We start from the raw sequence: 18,544 nt of genomic DNA on the forward strand, positions 1-18,544 counted from the left end.
GGGGATAATTAGTTTCAACAAGAGTCCAAACACTTCAATGGTCTTTAATACGTTGATTAGACATACTAACAGTCTGACAGGCATTCGTCCGACAATACCGCGGCTCCCGACATGCGTCGCCGGTTCCAACAAACCTGTTTGCCGGGTTCAAACTAACCCGTGGCTTCCTGTGAGCTTATAGGTTTAAGGTTTGGTTTTGGGTAGGGTGTCGGACTATAATGCCTGTCTGTCGGACTGTTAGTACGTCGGACCAAACACATGGACCCCTTTAAATGTAGGCTAAGCTCAGATGTATGTGAGGATGGTTTTTCGATGGTTTCACATACCGTGCTCTCCAGGCCTGTCTTCGGGACATTGCAGCGCACAGAGGCGTCCTGGGTGTGTTTGAACGTCCACAGTGGCACCTCCTGGTAGGAACAGTCCGTAATGGAGCGCTCCTGTCCCGTACACTGGACATTGTTCATGTGGATGGGTCCAGTGCCTGAAGGAGGGGGGGGGGGGGGGGGCACGGGAAGGAACAGGACAAGACAAGAGGTATAGGCTCAAATATGGGATGAAGCAAAGAGAATTAAGGGTTAGGGAAGAGTTTTAGACCTGACGTAGAAATAAAAAAAAAGTCTTCTGAAAGAATATATATTCAAAGATTTGTGCCGCATTTTCACGATTTTTCAAAAATAGCAAGTATAACATAATGCTTAGTTAAAACACCAAAAGGGAACTGTATGTTATGGAAAAACTAACATTCATACTTAGACTACAAGAAAACAGTATAAAAAGTGGGAAAAGTGGGATCTCTTCTCTCAGCCTAGCGATAATGCAAGAGGATTTCATTGAATGTCTTCCTCTTTTTGTTCTTTTTTTTCGTATCGTCTTTTTGTTGTGAAACACCAAAAGGGGTTCCCGCCCAGAATAGGTTAAGGAAATAGGGCTCCACATTTCTACTGCTAAGATGCTAATCCCCATCTGGCAAAACATTGTTCTTGTGAGCTTCAGGCAGCATTACTTAAACCAAGTAGTAGCTGTCCTTACCCAACACCAGGGTCTAAAGGTCTTAAACCAAGTAGTAGCTGTCCTCCCAACACCAGGGTCTAAAGGTCTCAATGGAAGAGTAGGGAGACCACCTGCAGCCACAGCAGATGTACTAGTTAAAGTTATATTGTTTTAACATATACTTTTGCAGCTTTAAGCTGATCTTGTGCAAAACAACGCAGACATGATGGCATCACACTGCATTCACCCTGAACGCGCTTTATCTATACCTGCGGATCATCACACAATGAGACACTTGCAATGCCACAAGAAACGCGCGTGTGCGCGCACGCACACACGCACACACACACGCACACACACGCACACACGCTCACAACGTGTCACATTGTGAGCTTGCCACTCTTGCCGAACATTTGCCCCGCAACATGGGCACTATAGGGTTCATGTGGTAAACTTAAGCGATATCAGATAGATAAATGTTTTTCGTGTGCACATGTCCACGGAGGCTGCTTTGTGCACCTCTGCAGCAGTATCAGTGTAAAAGGTTCCTATCTGCCAGAGCGAAAGATTTCCGGCACTATGAGCAGCGATGCCACCATCGTCGGTCGTATATCAGGGATCTGTCACAGCTCATTACCGCCATTCTCTCTTGCTTTTGGCACCACAACAACTACTTTCTACTTTCCCCCCAAGGCAGAAACACAAGATGGAATTGCCAGTGAATCCCAGCAGAGAGCAGGGCCAAATCTAGGTCAATAAAACCCACAAGCTTTATGTACAGTACAGTACAGTACAGTCAGTGGTTCCCAAATCTTTCAGCCCGTAGACCCAAAACAGAAATTAGATATTCGCCCGGGACCTCACAAAATACAGTGTTTCCTCTAGCCAGAAGCTGATAGTGTGGAGGAGCTTTCACGCATGCACGTTCGTGCAGCGCGTGTGCATGCGTCGGACCCGTGTGATTTTTTTGGCGGTCTTTTGCATGCAGTCTTGCGGTTATTTGCCTTTTTTGGCCTATTCGCGGCCGCCTACTAAAGATCATACTGTGGGGGTTGGTCATTATTGTGTGGGGGGCCCCCACACAATAATGCATATAGGGGAAACATGGAACTAGCAGATCTACAAGCTCACAACGTGCACAAAATCTAAGGGGACCCATAACAATGTGTCCACGACCCACAAATGGGTCCCGACACACACGAAACAGTAGCCTATTATACTATACAGTATACTGTATTGTTCGTTTTAATGTTTGAAACAAGACGAGGCCAAAACGACACGGAGGAGCGGACGGCAAGACAAAGCTGGTTGTGAAATAGGACAGCTGATGACAGCACGCTCAAACACAATGCTAAATAATAAGCGCTTCGGCGTATTCAACAAAAACAAAAACCCCAAAAAATGTAAGCTTGGAAATTTGGTACTGTACCATCGAAATAAATATAATGCACTAACTATAACCTAAACCACACAAAAAACAGAGAGCGGATGTGTGCGCGTCTGTGTGTGTGTGTGTGTGTGCGCGCGTGTGCGTGTGAGTGTGTGTGTGTGTGCGTGTGTGTGTGTGCGTGAGAAAGAAGAAAGGTGGTTGAGCTAGTAAGGAATAGTTTGCCAGATTGCGGCCCTAACTTGGTGTGTCCCTCCATTGGTTTGGGCAGATTGCAGGCCTGGTTCCATATTGGTCACAATGCGTGGGTGGGTTCATGTTTTTTGCTGCACTAAAAAGGACACAACAGAACCCATGGCTTCCGCCCTCTATCTGCACGGCGAAGACCGCGGGCTGGAACCAGAACTCCTACTGTTTGACTTATCAGGATAAACACGGTGACCACATGATGGCGGCGAGGTGTCCTGAGGATGCACGGCCATATGTGTGCAGGCGACCGACGACCTGCATGTTGCCGAGTTCTGGGAAACGCTGGCCGGGAATTAAACCAGAGCCGCCCCCCCAATCCATGCACTAAAGGCGCTCGGCGTCCGTCCTTCCCTCCGATATGTATGTATACGGCATATATGAACCTCACAGTTAAAATTACACGGTGAGGCAGAAAATACACCGATGTCGGTCGAGTGAGGAAATAGAAGCAGAGACATTGTCCCTGTAATTTACCTCAGTGATGAATGTAATGATGATGACAGTCGGAGAATGGCTAGTGGACGGGGTGGAGTCTAGACTCACTTTAAACAGCGCTTTTCACTTTCACTCCCCTCGTGTGACATCGATTTACCGATTGGCGGGAAAGAAACGAGACGCTTCGATTCGCCCATGCAAAAGTGTAAACAGCGCCACTTAAATATTGTACTTATACGAGAAGCATTTTAAGCAACAGATCACGCTATAATTACAATCAGAAGATGCAGACGATCAATTGGACACATTAGAACGAAAACACGGTAGATGGAAACAGTCCGGTCACATACTTGTTGAGAATAGCACACATAGTTGGTCAGCGGTTTGCAGGGAAACCCTTTCCTTTTCCTCTCTCTGAAATTACCCTCCGTTTAAAGCACATTAATATGTGTTTTTACTGTTTTTCTTTCCATGGAGCTTCTTTTTCTATGTCTCTAATCCACTTTGTGGGTCACTTTCTTGTCATCAAATAGGCCCCTTCCCTCAGCCAAGCCTAAGTAGTAAAATGATAGAAATTGTGCGCGTTGTGTGGAACTTTAAGCAATACAATCCAACTGGCAGGCACTGAATCATTATTCAGCTGTCGACCAGTTTTATGGTTGGTACAAGTTTTGTGACACTGTCTCGCTAAGACAGAATGTGTGTGTGTGTGTGTGTGTGTGTGTGCGTGCGTGCGTGCGTGCGTGCGTGCGTGCGTGCGTGCGTGCGTGCGTGCGTGCGTGCGTGCGTGCGTGCGTGCGTGCGTGCGTGCGTGCGCAAGGTAAGTGAAAGATAAGATAAGGTAAGGTAAGGTTTACAAGGCATCTTTCAAAGCATGGCTGAGGAAGTAGAGTGGAACGGGTAGGTTACCGGGTCCATCGCCGGTTCCCCCTGACTGGCTCCCAGAGGACGTGTCCTTGAGCAGGACACTTAACCCCTAACTGCTCCCGAAGAGCAGGTTGACAAAGCCTTGCATGGTTGCCTGTACTTGCCTCTGCCATCGCTGTGTGAATGTGTGTGAGAATGTGATGCACATTGTAGAGTGCTTTGGTGCTATATATAAATGCAATATTTACCATTTAAAGGAGCATTCAGTGATTTGGGTGATTTGGAAAACCACCCAGTCCGCCCGGTAACAAAATGTGCACATGCACACGCTCTACAGTGGGGGGAAGTGCAACAGGCCAACAGCATGTGCACCAAGGCCCGCCCCCACTCGATCATGATTGGAGGAAGGCCCCTCTCATCCTGATTGGATGAAGGCTTTGCCACCCGCCACCAAAACTGAAACTAGGGTTTTTTGACCCCAGGGGCTCACTGGGGACAGGGAGGAACTCCTTATATGGTCAGCACACTCTATGTTAGGGAGGATTATCCAAAACAAAAGGGAAAAAAAGTAATATTTGAATGAAGTGAAATCACTGAATATACCTTTAATAAAAAACAGAACACCACAATAATATGTGTGCCTCCGTTTTAATGATGAGTGTATATATTTACGGTAGGTGCAAGCAATGGCCTCAGTGTCCATTTAACTCCCAAGAGAATACAAATGGAACCAGTTAGATAAGGCAGTGGTGTCTAAGAACCACGGTATCATGGTCAGTATGTGATGTTAGCATCATTTGGTCAGTATCATGTCTAGTAGTAGAAAATTAATTGAATCAAACAAAGTCACAGAATGAGAATACCAATTGCACACCAATTTCAGCTCCCAGTTATATCTTTACTTAGAAAAGTGGTAACGTTTCGGGCCGCAGCACTTCCTCAGACAGTATCATGTCAGTATATCATGGTCAGAATCATGTCAGCATCATGGTCAGTATCATGGTCAGTATATCATGGTCAGTATCATGGTCAGTATATCATGGTCAGTATCATGACAGCATCATGGTCAGTATCATGTCAGTATCATGGTCAGTATATCATGGTCAGTATCATGGTCAGTATATCACGGCCAGTATCATGACAGTATCATGGTCAGTATCATGTCAGTATATCATGGTCAGTATCATGACAGCATCATGGTCAGTATCATGTCAGTATCATGGTCAGTATCATGGTCAGTATCATGACAGCATCATGGTCAGTATCATGGTCAGTATCATGGTCAGTATCATGTCAGTATCATGGTCAGTATCATGGTCAGTATCATGTCAGTATATCATGGTCAGTATATCATGACAGCATCATGTTCAGTATATCATGTCAGTATATCATGGTCAGTATCATGGTCAGTATATCATGGTCAGTATCATGGTCAGTATATCATGGTCAGTATCATGGTCAGTATCATGTCAGTATATCATGGTCAGTATCATGGTCAGTATATCATGGTCAGTATCATGGTCAGTATCATGGCAGTATCATGGTCAGTATATCATGTCAGTATCATGTCAGTATCATGGTCAGTATATCATGGTCAGTATATCATGGTCAGTATCATGGTCAGTATATCATGGTCAGTATCATGTCAGTATCATGGTCAGTATATCATGGTCAGTATATCATGACAGCATCATGTTCAGTATATCATGTCAGTATATCATGGTCAGTATCATGTCAGTATCATGGTCAGTATATCATGTCAGTATCATGACAGCATCATGGTCAGTATAGCATGGTCAGTATCATGGTCAGTATATCATGGTCAGTATCATGGTCAGTATATCATGGTCAGTATCATGACAGCATCATGGTCAGTATATCATGGTCAGTATCATGTCAGTATCATGACACTATCATGGTCAGAATCTTGTCAGTATCAGTATCATGGTCAGTGTCATCACCAGGGGTCCTTCAATGGGTTCTAGTGGGTCCCCAGCTAAATGATTGGTACATCTGAGAGTTATGGGGGTATGTGGCCTGATACATGGTAATCTGGGGGTCCTGACAAAGTTTGAGAACAAATGCCGTAAGGGTATGCGAGGTGTGTGTGTGTGTGTGTGTGTGTGTGTGTGTGTGTGTGTGTGTGTGTGTGTGTGTGTGTGTGTGTGTGTGTGTGTGTGTGTGTGTGTGTGTGTGTGTGTGTGTGTGTGTGTGTGTGGACCTGCTGGTGGCATGCTGCCCTCATATCACACCTCACGGTCACTCAGTCATACTGATAGGCAGTCATCCACGTCTTCTATCACACATAGAGCCTTTAGATCTGCCTGGGGGTTCTGACACTGAGCGGCCATGTTGCTTTGTGTCTCTCCAAATCCCAGACAGATTACCATCCAACGCACCGTGAGGTCATAGAGACACAGACCTCTGACTCCACCAAAGATAAACATGTTTTTTTTGTCCCATGACAACACAACATGTGCCTATAGGGAATTATAAAGGCTTAAGCTATAGGGTTCATGTGGTTAACTTAAGAGATAACAGATAGATAAATGTTTGTCCACAGAGGCTGCTTTGTGCACCTCTGCAGCAGTATCTGTGTAAAACGTTCCTATCTGTAGGAGCAAAATATTTCTGGCACAATGAGCAACGATGCCACCATCGTCGTGAACATGTTTCTTTTTCTTACAAAGCCGCAATAAAGGAAAGGATTATGTCGGCTTAAGCCAAAAATTATAGTTTATACTTAGTTGTATGATGGTGTCACATGGCAAAAATTGTTAATGTACAAGCTTGTTAAAAAATAGAAGTACATTTCTGACATACCCAAAACAGGGCTATGAGGTTGAAGAGTGGTGAAAAGGCAAAGTGCCGCCCTAGCATTTGGAGGCAGCAGTGGCTCAGGGGTAGAGTGACCAGATGGGATCCGCAAGGTTCCCAGTTCGAACCCGGGCTCCCCCAGAGTTAGTGTCTAAGTGCCCTTGAGCAAGAAACTGAACCCCTAATTGCTCCCGATGTGCAGGTTGGTGCCTTGCATGGTTTCCTCCGGCATCGGTGTGTGAGTGTGTGTGTGAATGGGTGAATGTAATGCACAATCTCTGTAAAGCGCCTTGGATAAAGGCGTTATATAAATGCACCATTTACAATTTGGCGACAATAGAATTGTGAGATTATAGATCGGCTATTATCGCTGAAGAGGTTTGCTGTAGAGGGGAAAACGCAGGGGGCCTAAGTGTAGGGGGGACTCCAGGCAACTATAGGGAATAGGATGGAGTTGTTAATATGATTGCAATCTGCTCTTTAATTAACAGGAAGAAAGAAATGTATTCGGAAAAGTCTTTTAACGTTCTACGTTTTGAAACACACCGTTTATTCTCTCTATCCAGCGCTTTCAGAAAGGTTTCATTCTACCGCCGCGAGTCTAATTTAAGCTTTTTCCAACACCATATAGGCCTGTGTTTATGTGGCCTCCGGTCGGAGTGCATGGAAAATTATATGTGACAGTAAAAATGTCTAAAAAGCAGCATGTTATAGAGTGGCAGCCGTGAGGACACTTTGATGTCTGACCCTGCTATGGCTGCAACACAGCAGCATGTGTGTGTGTGTGTGAGAGAGAGAGAGAGAGAGAGACACTGTTACCTTCAGGAAACACAGTATAGAGGAAACCTGCATTTCCAGGAGGAAGACAGAAGCAATAAGAAATGAACCTGGCATTTATCAAACCAGATTACAGCTGCAGAACCACATCATAACGGCGCGCGCGCACACGCACACGCACACACACACACACACACACACACACACACACACACACACACACACACACACACACACACACGGTTCTTAAAGCCTTGCGGGTGGACCTGGAGGAAATATGAATTTATTTTGGGATCAAATGAAACCCTCTCGGTCCCCTCCTTGACAATTACAACACCTCTGCATGCAGACTGCTGGAACTGTCGGAAGCACCGGAGCTCCGGCCTGCATGACGACCGTGGACGAAGGTGCATTTTCAGCTTTCGTCCAACTCAGAGGAAAAAAAAGCCAATGTAGAAAACTGACATCATCTGTACGCTGCACAGCATAGTATACTAACTCAGTGTCAATTTATCCACGAGTTATTTTATTTGTGCACTCTCAGAGTTACATTAACACTGGGGACTTTTCTCACGCCGTATAATGCATTAAAAAATAAACCCTGGAGCAGCTAGACAAGCAAACGATGATCTCCTATTTCATCTTAATCAGTGTGATTAGGGACTACGCCTGCAGGTCCCTGCAGGGCCCGGGGAAGCCTCATGTTCTCATGTCTGCTGATGGGGTGTGGTGGACACCGCCAGCACAGCTGGAGACCCGACTGGGAACATTTTCTCATTTTTTTTGAAAAAAGCGAGCGAGAGGAAAAGGGGATCAGTATACACTCGTCAGGTTCGCAGATGAAAAGGAGCGTTTCGGGAAGTCGGTGCGATACACGCCTGTGACTTCTTATAAGAGTCACCCTGTGCCAAAGTAAACCACCACTGCTTACAGCAGAAGCAGCCTGTAGAGAGAGAGAGAGAACCTGAGCAGTTCCACTTAACTCCGATAGCGAACCAGTGTGTGCATCTGCTGTGCAAGATGTTTGGGCAGCTGGCGCGCCTGATCTGGTGGCGGCTCACGGACTGTCTCGCACAGCTGGAGAAGAACACAGACCGTGCTCTGCCCTCAAAGTAATAGGCTATAGTGTGATCAACACATTTGCAGCTTACACACACACACTTTATGCATGCAGACACACACACACGGTGCGCGCACACACACAGCACGCACGCGCGCACACACACACACAAATTCTGTGGCCATTCAGTGCCAGACGAGCGCAGCCTGTTAGATAAGCAGAAGACTGGAAAAGTCCCTCCGACTCGGCCTGGAATGTCATGAACCACTACCGAACACATCTCTCTCCACGCGGTCCTATCACTGCATCGTGAGAGACTAGATCCAATTCAGATTAAGTCCAGATTGAGACTAAGATCCCGAAGCATGGCCTGGGCCGTGGCTCAGTGGTCCAGGCACCTTGGCTGGTAATCCAGTCTGGCAGTGTGCCGCGGGTTCGACTCCCGATCCCGACGGCCTTTACTGCATGTCTTCCCCCCCATCTCTCTCCCCATTTTTCCTGTCAGCCTACTGTCTGTCCCTCCATAAAAAATAAATAAAAAAAAAACATAAAAAATAAAAAAAAAGATCCCGAAGCACGACTTTGACACATTTAGGACTGAGGCCGGTTCTAAAAACGCCTTCTAAATCCTAGCCTAAGTTTTCAAAAACGCGTTCCCGTCCTGAATGTGTTACGCCGTATACGCCGCTCTGCTCTGGCAAAAGTATATAAAGCTCATCTCACCTTGTCCCATGAAGGCTCCGATCGGGGCGTCCTTGGCGCTACCGAAGCCCAGCTCCCTGCACACCACGCTGGCTGCCGTCCTGTCCCACAGGTGGTCCACGATGGTGCCCCACTTCCCCTCTCGCAGCACCTCCACCCGGCCCTCACCCAGCCTGGGTCCTGACTTCAGGCGCACAGGCTGCACACGGGAGCGAGGGGGAAAAGTTTAGAGAGTGCGAGAGTGAGTGCGTGCGTGCGTGCGTGCGTGCGTGCGTGCGTGCGTGCGTGCGTGCGCAAGGTAAGTAAAAGATAAGGTAAGGTAAGGTTTACAAGGCTATACTAGTGTACTGTATATCAGGCCTATATACGTGTGCAATGTAAAATCCATTAATGCTGAGAACCTTCTTTTTTTAGGGCTCCTCCTATGCACAGCTTTGTTGTGTGTAGGTGTGTTTGAGCACGGAATGTGATGATTTGATTGGCTGATGTATGATGATAAGAGCTAGCCTGCGGCTAATAAGCCAGACCGAATCAGTCTGGCTTATTAGCCAGGCTAGATAAGAGCGCCCCTCACTTCACACAAGTGTAATTTTTGAGGGGCGATAGCCCCTCCTATGTCCAGCTTTTGGTGTGCGTGCACAAACTTTGTCCTACACAAACATTAAATCCCATTGACAGTGAATGGACAATTTTGAGTGTTCGTGTAAACACAAACATTGAAGACGAAGGTGAGGACGCAAATTCTGATTGGCCGGAATGAGATGATGTATGATGATGTACGATGATAAGAGTGCCCCTCACTTCACACGGGTGTGATTTTCATTATTTCACAGCAGATCTACAAGCCCACAACGTATAATGTGTGTGTGTGTGTGTGTGTGTGTGTGTGTGTGTGTGTGTATATGTGTGTGTGTGTGGGGGGGGGGGGGGGGAGTGTTTTGCAGAGTGTCTCTCACCACAGCTGCATTAGGGGCCTGGGGTCTCCCCGAAGATATGCGTGCGAACTGGGGTCCCGCCACACACTTGGCCACGGCGTGTCTTCCACTCTTACAGGGGGAGGGGTTCCGTGGGATGGACAGCTGAGCGTGACACTCTGACAGGCTGTTCTCCGTTCCCAGGCAGTGCACCTTTTCTACCCAGAAGCCCTTCTTCTTTGCCATCATGCTCAGCCTGGGGAGAGAGAGGTCAAAGAAAAAGTTATAAATGGATTCAATTAATAATTAGTAATCCTGGTCTCTAAAACTACCTCCCCCTGGCCAGCCGGGGCGCCTGATGGAGGGGAAAGGAACTGGTCGGAATAACGTGTTCCTTCCACGCGCTACGTCCGGCCAGGGAAATTCCCCCCTGTCAGGTGAAAAGAGGCAGCTTGGACTCCTCATGCATAGAAGGAGGCATGAGGTCAGTCCGCTGCCCCCCCAGGTTGGCAGAGGAAGTGTAGCGCCCAGGATTACATTAGATAAGTGGCACTGGGTGAAAAAAAACTGGGTTGCAAAATCGTGGGATAAAAATTATGAAGTTATAAATGGATTCAATTGTACATTTCTAATCATTTGGACATCCATGTATCAGTAGTCAGAGAGAGAACTGGATTTCTAAATCCAGACTGTAGTGTATAGGTCAGTTAATTAGTGGCTGTTCGAGCCAATTCATTGAATTTAGATTTCCCCCAGACTTATGAGCGGGTGATGAGCTGACCTCTGATGGTCTGACTACACCAGACTAGTTGGCCGGTATGACCATGAGATTTATGAGCTGTCTTAAGTAACGGAAAGAGTGGTGACCACCAAGGTGACTCAAATGAACGTCTTTCTTACCTTGTTGAAGGATCTGCAACCTTGGTGTCCCAGACTTTCCTATGAGGAAACAAAAAAGGAAGAAAGGGAAGTGAGTTCCATCAGCTCTGTATATTTGCTGAGGTTTCTGACGCACACCGTCACACACACACACACACACACACACACACACACACACACACACACACACACACACACACACACACACACACACACACACACACACACACACACACACACACACACACACACACACACACACACACACACACACACACACGCACGCCTTTCATCCCGAGAGGTGAGCTACACTGTATATGACCAATTCCCCCAACAAGGAGACAGTGCTTACTGTGAGCGTGAGATACTACTTCTGTTCTGCCACACAAGACGGACTGCATTCTCTCCATCGCACGCACGCACGCACGCACGCACGCACGCACGCACGCACGCACGCACGCACGCACGCACGCACACACGCACGCACGCACGCACACCATTTATCTCAATAAAACTAGGTTTATTTAGCTTCTGGATGACCTAACAATGCCCTCTGCTCTCACACTGAGAAAGAAAACAGGTAGCACAGCACTCCATCCATATAAGTAGCGTCACGCTAGGCTACATGTGGCTTTGTGGGGAGTATAAAGTTAGGTATATGAGTGGCGACGACTGGTATAGTTTAAGCAAGAATGTATTGTGGCCTGGGCCATGGCTTAATGGTCCAGGCACCTTGGCTGGTAATCCAGTCTGGCAGTGTGCTGCGGGTTCGACTCCCGATCCCGATGGCCTTTACTGCATGTCTTCCCCCCATCTCTCTCCCCATTTCCTGTCAGCCTACTGACAGGGACAGTCTGTCCCTCCATAAAATATATAAAATAAAGGCGAAAGCCACAAAAAAAAACATTTAAGAATGTATTGTACCGTTTTCCCTGACCAAGTCCACCAGTGTATTTCCATCTGGAATGTCTAGGCGGGCTGTCAGCGTGTATGTGGAGAATGAATGGTTAGAGTATTGAATATTCCAGACATACAGGGAAACAATACTGCTTCTTGCCAATATAGAAGTGTTGGGCAGGGACATGAGAAGGAAATCTGCAAGCCACAGTTTGACCATTTCACTGGAGTTTCTTTCCATGTTGGAGTATTTTTCCCGGATATTGGATTTCTAAAGGACCAGACTTTGCGAAGGAGTTTAAGGGTGGCCAGAGGAGACTGGCCAACTCGGCGCATACTGTAGACTGGTTTGGATTTTATTTCCTTTTGGACATTTGAGTTTGGTTTTGGACAGTGCCAGGACACTAACTGATTTGAGTTTGGTTTTGGACAGTGCCAGGACACTAACTGATTTGAGTTTGGACAGTGCCAGGACACTAACTGATTTGAGTTTGGTTTTGGACAGTGCCAGGACACTAACTGATTTGAGTTTGGTTTTGGACAGTGCCAGGACACTAACTGATTTGAGTTTGGTTTTGGACAGTGCCAGGACACTAACTGATTTGAGTTTGGTTTTGGACAGTGCCAGGACACTAACTGATTTGAGTTTGGTTTTGGACAGTGCCAGGACACTAACTGATTTGAGTTTGGTTTTGGACAGTGCCAGGACACTAATTGATTTGCAGAAAACGTTTTGTTTTATTTTTGACTTGATTAAGTGAACATTTTGTTATTGAAAACATTTATTTGGCTTTTGGTTGAATAAATTACAGTTAAACTTTTTTACTGATTCCTTTAGTGATTTATATTCTAAACTGACACACCACCTCCCTCATTTGTTATAATTGGTTCTTCAATTGTTATTGTTGCGACTGCTATAAAAGAATATATTGCATTTAATATTATGAATATTAAAGTTGGCGTGCCACAGGCCCATTTCTCTGGGTATTACTGTTATAGCCCCCTCTTTTCCCCCAACAAACTGCATTTAAGTGTAAAGCTGTATAACAGCTCATTAAAAATACTAGATTTGACTTGGTTACCGTCCACTTTTACACTTGACGGTCTCACCAAAGCACTTCTCTCCCTGCCCGTCTGTCTCCTTCACCAAGTGGAAATCTTTTTAAAAACTTTTCAAAAACGTCTTAAAAAAAACACTGCTATTTAACTCGGACATCAGTTGCAAAATAATTGGTAATTTACATGCATGGATTACACAGAATGATCAAGAAGTTCCACATTCTCTTGGCTACAGCAGCAGGCTGGTCAGGAAAGCGGCATACACAGTCCTGCCTTGATCCCGCCTCTAGCTGCCGCTGATTGGCCAGGCCGTTTGGTGGCCGGAGCATCGAGTCTGCCTGAGAGTTCCCAGATGGGAGCAGGAGGGGGGGAACCCAGTGTACTCTCTGCTGCCCCATCTGGCGGAGTCAGGTTAGCGTCCTCCACCCCAGGTCGGAATGGAGGAAGTAGCTGCTCCCTCGTTGGGGCCAGAGTGGTGTAGAATAGGAGAGTGGTGTCATTGAGGGGGCAGAAAACGGCGCTGTGTGTGTGTGTTTTAAATACATTGTTTTCAACGAGGGCGGCACAAATATCAGCAATTTTAGGCATGTGTGCAACATGCCAACTGTTTTGAAGTATTGTACAGTAACAACTAAAGTCTCTGTAATGTTAACAAGACCAGTGCATTCTGTCAACTTCCAGTCCAGGACTTTGTCACTCTTTGCCAATAGAAGTCTATGTAGAAGAGCCGCCATTGGACTGGCCCCATGAAGTGAACTGAGTTGTCGTAACTCTCCTTCAATGGCTCAGGTTGGGGCCACCCTAGATGGGGTGGAGGAGGTGGTATAGCAAGGAAGCTGGACTATCTGGACACTATCTGACATGATTACTGTGCGTTCCATTACTGTTTCTTTGTCCTCCACTATGAAAGCAGAAATCACTATTGAGGGTGTACAACTGTACAATCTCTCGCTCATTATTGATGCGAATGTATGATATAATTTACCCTGCTGTATCTATTGTACTTTTGCCCTGTAACTGTATCTTAACTGCTGCCTTTGGCGACTGAAATTTCCCATGCGGGAAAAAGTAAGTTCTAATCTTATTTTATCTATACATTTCCTGGTGAATTCACATGAGGCGCAAGCCGCGCGAGGCAATTATAGTGTTGAGCGGCGTGATTGCGTTATGTTTTTTTGATTGATTAATTGAATACTTTATTGACGTAGTACACAAAACACACCAAATGGATGACACAAAAAGCCAGAAGCTGGTTTCCCATAAGTCAATGCGATGTAAGTGATGATACATTAGGAGTCCAGCTTGTTCCTATTCCAGATCTTTTAATTTTGTGTTATTCATGTCCTCACTGTATTGCATTACTGCTCTTGTTTTTTAATGTTTATGCCTTGCTTTTCTTTTCTTTTTTTCTCCATTGCTCTGTAAAGCACTTTGAGCTGCATTTCATGTCATGAAAGGTGCTATACAAATAAAGTTGTATTATTATTATATTATTATTATTCGCCCGTTTCCCAGAGAAGCAGAGATGGAGCGCACAATGGGAAAGCAAATATACACAGGCAAGAGTAGACAGTTATGTTGCGCGTCCTTTGAGGAATGAAAAAGTATAGTACATAAAATCATGGCACTGTGTTTTTAACAGTATCATCATGTTAATAGAATATAGATGGTACTCTAGGTACATGGTGCTGTAAATATGACTTAAAGAGAGAGAGAGAGAGGAAAAGTGATGCTCACTAACTATAATTGGATTCAGCCAAAGACGCAAAAACATAGATCATGATGTTGAATCTCTTTTGTTTCCATTGTGTTTTGTAAGACTCATGAGAGAGTTATGTATGGAGTGTATCCTGTAGTTACAGTAAACTGCATGTATAATCTACTGTAAATACAGTATACTGGATGAAAATAAAAACATGACATTGAAACGGGTCCTTATAGCCGCCAAAGCCACATGTAGGCTAAATAAAATTGTGACATTCAACAAAAGCCAGCATACGACATTGCTGGGAAATCGAGGCTTAATCCAGCAAGCAAACCACCAGTCCGAACTCTGGCTCTGTGCTTGGCCAGCGGCCAGCACGTCCGAGAAACGGCAATGACCGAAAAGGGGAGAGCCATAAAACAGATGTGGTGACCGGCCAGTGGGGGTTGGAGGAGAGGCATTCCCAAACACACACACACACACACACACACACACACACACACACACACACACACACACACACACACACACACACACACACACACACACACACACACACACACACACACACACACACACACACACACACACACACACACACACACACACACACACACACACACACACACACACACACACACAAATATTCACATCAATGGCTCCAAACACTCAGGTTGGAGGTGATCTCCCTACTCTTCCATTGAGAACATAAACGTTTATAGATTGCAGCTTTAAGTAATAAAACTGTCACAGGTGTGTTAGTGTCACCTTCTTCATCTTCTTGTCTATGTTTTGAGTACAGTATTGAATTAATACATGACAAATATGGGAATAGAAATAGTCCTTGAAGTGAGTCCCTTAACTACTTAACCCATTTAGGCCTGACGTCGAAATAAAAAAAGACGTTTTCTGAAAGAATATATATTCAAAGATTTATGCCGCATTTTCAAGATTTTTCAAAAATAGCAGACCTACAAGCTCATAGCGCGCCACCGAGTGGCGCGCTATGAGCTTGTAGATCTGCTATTTTTCAATAGCTAAAGTACAACATAATGCTTAGTTAAAACACCAAAAGGGGTTCCCGCCCAGAATGGGTTTTAATATGTTTGTCTCTGTCGGGTGGAAACCTCACATGTCCAAAAAGGAACTTTTCAGGATTCAAATTCTAAAACGGCAATTGTACCAGATCAACAAGCTCAAAAGGATCGGGTACCTTTGATACTTCTGTATGACGCTGTAGTATGATAAAGTAGGGCATAAATTTAATCGAAATCGAAAAAAAAAAAAAAAACAGTTAAAATATGGAGATAATAGGTTTCTGCCCGACAGCAATGATATACTCGCTATATGTGTTGCGTTGAAAGCTTGGAGATCTGCTGTTTTCACTATTTTTGAAAACGTATACGGATATTCACCCAGAAACACGACATATTTGGATTACTGACATGAAACTATACAGAGCACTGCTGACCAAGTAAAGTCACGTAAGCTTCTGAAAACAAACCGAGGGCGCTGGACTCAAGGGCCACATTGTCATTTACCTGAGTGAGGTCATGGGTTGCTGTGTGTGTGTGATGTATATTTAGCACCAAGTTACCCAAATTGTGTCGTTAGCAGTGATGGTCGTCGAAGGAAGAAAGGAGAAGACCAGCAGGTTGTCGTCACATTCTGATCAGCTTTATTGAACAGAATAACTCAGTACAAGGCTTTCCACGGGCGGAAGGCCCCGTGAAATACATGGAGTCACATCATAGCTAATCAGTGTGGACTCTGCTAGTTTCACAGCGTCCGCAGTACTTACTAACTTCTAAGTCCCGCCTCCCTAGAAACTCCCAGGATCTTCCGGTGGAGGGGAGGGACATACACATGGCATGCAGCTCATGTGTCACTCTATAAGTTTTATACCAAATAAGACTAATTCAATATCTATACTATATATGAAGTATGCCGAACACATGTAATGAAATTGTTCAAACTATATTGTTAACCAGTCTAAATGACTAAGCACAAATACACAGTGTAGATTCATGTCAATTCTGGAGCAGAGAAGAAGCAGAGAGCTTGGAGCTCCCTGCACACATACACAGCTGTTGGTTAGCAGTTTGAGATGTTACCAAGATTAGAAGCAGCACCCAGACCCCTGGGGTGCCTGGCCGCATTCTTAACAAAAGGCTTTGTTTTTACGGACTAGCTGTAAATAACTCTAAAGCAGTTGGCACACACACACACACAGAGTATTGCATGTCTTAACTTAGTTCTGTGTCCTGTGCACACTGACACTGTGTGTCAACTGTCTATTAAAATATCAACTGATTGATATATTCGTGTCCATGTCTATAAAATATCCATCACATGCTTGAGCTAAACTATATATAGTTATGGTCAAAATGACTCGTTTCCTAACGACAGTGGGATAGACAACCTAAAAAATGTAGTCATGGTATGGAAAGACTTACAAAGAAGGACATTATTCCTTTCTTAACAACTTAAAGCCTATATACGACTAGGCCCCCAGCTTTCCCTCTACACCAAACCTCTATGCCCCAGAATAGGGACGGTATGGGTGGTGACAAATACTGTATTGCGTTTGGCAGATGAAATGTCTAATAATAAATTACACACTCTTCAAATCTCGTTCAAATGGTTGATGTGATTCTAGAGTGACAACAGAACTGGAACCTTTCAGTTGCCGCACTGTTGCTTTAACCCATTTTGGGCGGGAACCCCTTTTGGTGTTAGCATTATGTTATGCTTTAGCTATTGAAAAATAGCAGATCTACAACGCTACGAGCTTGTAGGTCTGCTATTTTTGAAAAAAATAAAAGTGTCAGGATGTAGAAGACATTTTTAGAATCTGAGTTTTGGGCATAGTAGGCGAACATTTGGTGAAAGTATAGGCAAACATTTGGCAAAAATAGACAAACATTTGGCAAAAATAGACAAACATTTGCAAAAACAGGAGAAGTTTGAAACGTGTCACATTGCAACAATGTGTTGTGAGCTTGCAGCTAGTTGATGTATACAACAAAGTGTATCGGTATTAAGTGGTCAATAGTGTAGCTGTGGTCAGCCTTGTATAATTTATGAAGAAGTAAATTAGGTTCACAGTCACACCAATGACTTATGCCTTTCAAGATTAAATGTCTATACATTAAACATTTTGTCTATGTAGGCATAATATGGCCCCATTTAAAATCACGTTGCATGACACTTAACAAAAGCCACATGCAATGTCACAGAGTCTGTGGTGAACTCAGACTGACGTACTGTATAGAATTTAACACTTATTCTTAACAGAGGCTTGAATTACTCTCATAAAATATCTTGAATGCGTCTGCCATGTGGCTCTGTAGTAACATGTCGAGAATAGACAGTGGTGCCTAAACACATACAGAAGCACACGCACACGCACACACACGCACACACACACACACACACACACACACACACACGCACACACACGCACACACACACTTGCAGACAATTTCCCACGAGTCAAATACGTCTGTCACTTGATTATGAACCTCACCACAGACCCATCACTTTTTAGTATCCTCAGAAGCCCACACTGCCTGCAGTTCTGCACATGTCATGAGACTAACGTACAGACAATTGAAAGGACACCCGCACCTCTTTTATTTGACTCCATTACGTCACTGTTTATACAATTTGTAACCATGGCAAATGTCACACCCTCTCTCATCCTTACTTTTCTAAGGTATACAGTATGAACCTCAACTCTTCTTCAGTGCTATGAGGTATACAAGTAGCTCTGTACGAACAGACCAGACTAGACGAGCACAGAC

The 18,544-nt window shown here is 44.9% G+C and overlaps 1 protein-coding gene across 1 annotated transcript in view; it reads right to left on the reverse strand.

Moving 5' to 3' along the window:
* Positions 1-18,544, reverse strand: part of loxl4 (lysyl oxidase-like 4) — a 39,830-nt gene that overhangs the window by 11,730 nt on the left and 9,556 nt on the right. The window contains exons 4-7 of the mRNA XM_079511648.1: positions 11,099-11,137; positions 10,241-10,454; positions 9,306-9,483; positions 327-481 (exon numbers count right to left, since the gene is read on the reverse strand). Of these exons, the coding sequence (XP_079367774.1) occupies positions 327-481; positions 9,306-9,483; positions 10,241-10,454; positions 11,099-11,137 (586 nt within the window). The remainder of the gene's footprint in view (positions 1-326; positions 482-9,305; positions 9,484-10,240; positions 10,455-11,098; positions 11,138-18,544) is intronic.

This window comes from Electrona antarctica (assembly GCF_951216825.1).
Source record: "Electrona antarctica genome assembly, chromosome: 10".
Classification (NCBI taxonomy): Eukaryota; Metazoa; Chordata; class Actinopteri; order Myctophiformes; family Myctophidae; genus Electrona; species Electrona antarctica.